Source organism: Vollenhovia emeryi, unplaced genomic scaffold (genome assembly GCF_000949405.1).
Source record: "Vollenhovia emeryi isolate VEMERY1.0 unplaced genomic scaffold, V.emery_V1.0 DF941511.1, whole genome shotgun sequence".
NCBI classification, from domain to species: Eukaryota; Metazoa; Arthropoda; class Insecta; order Hymenoptera; family Formicidae; genus Vollenhovia; species Vollenhovia emeryi.
The window spans coordinates 1-5,099 of NW_011964855.1; the positions used below are offsets into that span (position 1 = coordinate 1).

General features: G+C 41.0%; 1 protein-coding gene across 1 annotated transcript; it reads right to left on the bottom strand.

The window, feature by feature from the left end:
• Positions 1–1,375: 1,375 nt before the first annotated feature.
• Positions 1,376–4,388, bottom strand: LOC105570948. Its single transcript, XM_012028403.1, has 4 exons — positions 4,269–4,388; positions 3,396–4,166; positions 2,990–3,166; positions 1,376–1,495 (listed from the first exon to the last, which is right to left on the bottom strand). Exons 2-4 carry the CDS (start codon positions 3,951–3,953, stop codon positions 1,376–1,378), a joined length of 855 nt encoding a protein of 284 aa, XP_011883793.1. The 5' UTR covers positions 3,954–4,166; positions 4,269–4,388.
• Positions 4,389–5,099: the final 711 nt, after the last annotated feature.

A 5,099-nucleotide genomic window follows, 5' to 3' on the forward strand; every position in this document is an offset into this window, starting at 1 on the left:
CCCATGAGAAACGTTTCTAAAAATCGGTTATAAAACGTTTCGGAAAAACGCTTCTAAAACGTTTTTGAAACGTATATGTGCTACTTGGGAGAAGTCGGGAGGGGATAAATCATGAAGAATATCTCTATTCTTCATGGTACACTAATATATAGTTTACACCATAGACATCTATAGACGGAGCCTTTGTACGAGGGGTAACTGATAATCGCGGCAAGGGGATCACTCATCTGACATCGACTCTTTCCGGTAAGATTCGGTAATATTCGGTTGATATTTCCAAAACGTGTGCACACGTATATACGGCGCGTTGCTTGTGTGCGAGCGTGCGCGCGCGCGTGGCCGAACGGATCATCCCCTCCAACTTCCCAGATAGCATCGAATGTTCCATGAATGTTTGTATATGATTCGAATATTCCTGAGAGAGAACATTCGAATCATATACAAACATTCATGGAACATTCGGTGCTATCTGGGTATGAACGAACTGAATAAAAGAGTCCCCATACAGCACGGAAATATTGCAGCAACGTTGCAGAGACATTGTTTTGAAAGATTGCATCATTGCAGCAAAATTGCGAAATGTTGCTGCAATATTGTAGCTACATTGCAGTAACATTAGAATGTCCGCCTTCAGCAATATTTCAATGCAACAGTGCAGCAATATTGCAATGCAACTACGCAGCAATATGAAAATGCAAGACTACAGCAATATTGCAATGTAACAATGTAGCCATAATATTGCAGCAATGTTTCAAAAATAATGAAAATACTATTTCTAAATAAATTGTAGAAACATTGCTGCAATATTGCCATCGAAAGTTTGCAATTTTATATCCCTGCAATGTCTTTGCAAGATTGCACTGCAATCTGCAAGATTGCAACGTTTCTGCAATGTAACTGCAACCATCTGTGCTGTATGGGTCTTTAAGCCTAATACACGATAAGAAGAAGTTAAAAGTTTAGTGATAAAACATGTGAAACTATATCTTCGTTAAATACTTACGGAGTTATGGGGCTTGAAATTTACGGTATCACCATGCAGTATTACCATTACGCGTGGCGTGCCACGTGGCGGTTGCAACGGTTGGCTTTACAACTTCAAAGTGGTACACCTCATGTAATTACAATACTGATAATACTGTAACTTTCGAACTTCACGATTGCATTTATTATTATTATTATTATTACTACTGGATAAAGTTTTTCACACAACGCTAAAATACATTAATTGCGACTCATGACGAACTGTTGTACGGCGTCTGAATGGTAACATTCAGTGTACAAATTCAATATATGACGCTTTATGGTGGTACTTAACTAAGAAATAAATATTTACCTTGCTTTAATAATTATTTTTACATACAACTCACCTCGGTTATAAATAGGTAGGTATAGTAAAGTCCTTGTCGAAGAGTACAGTGTTAAGGTACCATTTCATGCGCAGCATACTGCCGCAGCAACTCGCTGCTATTGGTTGAAGAATTGTTACTAGATGCTGCAAAATAAATTTCACCATATTTTGCTTCATCGCTGTGAAGTTCAATTGAACGAACAGCAAAGCAGCAGACACGCGATCTAGCCGGACAGTGCTGCTGCAGCTATTCCTTTTCCATGAGCAGCAAATATGCTTTAGTGAATTTGGATCACGTGACTAATTTGCTGCTGCTACATGCTGCGTATGAAAAGGCACCTTTATACTCCACGCAGCTCGACTACTAGCATGCTAATGGTAGGTACATGGTTTAAGGTAGAGGCTATAGTTTAAGGTAGAGGGGAGCGAATAGTGTTCTCTACTCTGATTGGTCTGCCATTTTTATTTTTACAGACTGGCTGCTACACGGTGTTTTTAGTGAGTTTCAGAACGTGCATTTAGATCATGGTGGAAGGGATAAACATGGTGTGCTCAGTTCGGCTAAACCACGCCTACTTTTGCTTTGCGACGGCTATAGATTCCCAGGGCTATCAACCGTGAAAAGTAAAAAACATTTAGCATTGGCAAATTGGGTATGCTGCATCTATCGTCTTTGTTTCACGCATTTCTTCGAGCGTCTTAGTTTCTCTTTCTATCTTTGTACACGCGATGGAAAAAGGGAAAAAGTACCGGACCGGTGAAATATCTCGACCATGGACCTAAGAATCTCTGGACCGAGCATACGGCGAGGGGGCTGTTAAATTCGCGGTAAGGGGAGGATAGTACTGTCTCTTTCTACAAGAGGTCACCGTCGGGTATTTCCGCCGTATATCCGATGATTCCCGGAAGACTAGACAAGTCTATACTCGCTAACTTCTGAAGTCCAGAGATTCTTACGTCCATGTTCCCGTCGAGAAATTATTATGTATAGACTATACACAAACTTCGACTATCTTCGGTTACATTCGTCATCAAGCCGAATGTGACCTCTTGTAGAAAGAGATATCAAGAGGACAGAAAAGGAGAGCACTCTCGCCCCCCTTACCGCAAATTTAACAGCCCCCTTGCCCGTCCTCCCACTTCGTGCTCAGTCCAGAGATTCTTAGGTCCATGATCTCGACAAATATGGGAGATACGGAAAAGTCTTTCAGACAAAAGTTATACGGTTTTAAAAGGGCTACATAATGGTAAAATAAATTTTCAAAAAAATTAATTTTTTATGATCATATAGAGGTCGCCGTCATTTTTTAAAATGGAAATCTCTATTGTTTATTATACTATCTTATTCTACTAATTAATATGAACAACTATTGTCTGAAAATTTTTTTAATTGCCTAATACTTTTTGAGATACTCAAGAGAAAATTTATAACTTTTTCAATGTTTACCTTATAATCTCTCGATAACTGTTTGTCGGAGGGAAAAATAGTACAGGACTTTTTTACTTGATTTAGTCTCAGGAATATGCTGTTGCAATGGTGTTTCAATTATTGAAAAATTTTGTGTTACAATACACAATTCCTCAATTTTTCCAGAACCGCTGCCACGCCGCCGCGCCGTTCGCAAATGCGACCTGTACCTCCAGTAAACTGTTGACTTCACGCAGACACAACGCGGTAACGTCGTACTTAGAGATACTTTCTATTGAAAGTCCCAATTCGCTCTTTATCTCATCTTCATCACTGGTCAAGCGGTCCAACGTAGCTAAGCTTGCGACTTCTTTGGGCGTAATTTTCTTAATGTGCACCCATCTGCGCTAAGCTTTTGTGTTTGACTGGTTATACGTTAACAAGGCATTCAATGCGCACACAGTCGCAGCTTTCCTATACAAATTATTGCTGTAATATACAACGCTCAATCTGTCCAGCACGAAAGAGATAATATTATCAAGATTCCTGAAGCTCTCAGAATCTGTAGGGCTCGGTTCGACTCCGTCGAATCGAGAGATGCAACTGCACAAGAAGGTGAACAAACGATAAACACACGCTTTCCTCGTACACGTGTTCAGACAGTACGCCTACGTTGTAAGTTAAATTGCGACACGTGTTCCACGATTGTCTCCAACGCTTACATTCGGATTCCTTCGTTTCACGAATGATCCACTCGACATTCCGCTTCATAATTTTCCTAGTAACAGCGCACGCTTTCGCCAGTAGAGTTTTAACGGAAAACTTACATACCAGACTGACGAATCTGCATTTTATCACCACGGCGTTGTACAAGTCCCTCTTAACTGTACAGAGTTTGCCCAGGCACGACTTGCACTTGACCGACACGTGCGTGGAGTAAAATTCATCTCTGTTCATGTGTACAAACAAATTCATTAGTTCCAGCAAGACGCCAGTGTCGAGCAAACGCTCGAGCGTGCTCTTGTCGGTGTCCACGCGCTTTTCCCAGTAAGCGAGCACAGGCTCGAATATCTCCACGGCGCTGATCGCATTCCATCGAAGACCTCTCGCGTATCCGTACTTCCGCGCAAAGTTCGTGTCGCGGTCGACGATACTTTGTATACTTTTGGCACTGTCGCCGACAATACCCTCCATCGGCACTAAAAGGGTCGTGCACAAGCTGCAAAATTGTCGAAAGCACTGCCGACATTCCTCGTCCTCTGCCAGAAGTGTCTCGAAATAACTGAACAGTTCACAGTTCTCCACAGTACTCCACACTGTTCTCACAGTTTTATGGAAGCGAATGCTTCCATAAAAACCAACTTCCAGAGAACATACAATAATGTACAGCAAATGTTTCAATATAACCTAAAATAATAAGACAACAGTAAAGGCAACCTTAAAGCGATAACTTATAGACCCGGCTTCGCGCGGGCTCAAAAGCTAGTAAAAGCAGGGCACTATTGCTACCTGGGTTACTCTGCCAAATAAACTCGTGTCCCACGTCCAGGGTAACACGTACGTCACTTCCAAGCCTAAAGCCCATCACACAATGCCAGGCAACAGGCAACAGGAACAGGGAATAGAATTTCTGACGCGTTGGATTCGTCGGAAATTTTCTACCAACCAATCCAACGCGTCAGAAATTCTATTCCCTGTTCCTATTGCCTGTGCTTTCCTATTGTGTGATAGGCTTAAGTATTCTCCCCGTGCCCCTCCGCCGATCGTCACGCTCGCCTGTTGCGATCCGGTGGGGGTCACGTGACCTCTTTCTACCAATGGCGTGTTGTGTCTGTTACTCAGCGCGAGCTGATTATGTTTCCATATCTTCAGTATTTACCAAGATTATACGCGCGCGTAACAAAAGCGTACGTATCATTTCCGTACCTCGAGTCAATCCTGAGATCATACGCGTGCGAAAGGAAACCGAATGATACTGTAAAAGATATTATAGTGTTGATCTCAGTATTTTACGGATGATCACAGTACGATGAGTATGAAAATGGGATGATACTCAGAATATCATGTGCTGTTAGGGTATATAGCCCTTTTAAAATCGTACAATTTTTGGCTGAAAGAGTTTTCCGTATCTTCCATATTTTTCGAGATATTTCACCGGTCCGGTACTTTTTCCTCATCCTGTATATTTTTCATATTATATCATGTTGGGTTATAAACAATTGTGGTTGTTATAAACAATTTATTATTTTACGGCTGTATTAATTATATTAATGCAATATATGTATATTTTATTTAATTTTTTACTACTAATTTTAATATTACATATGTATCAATATATTT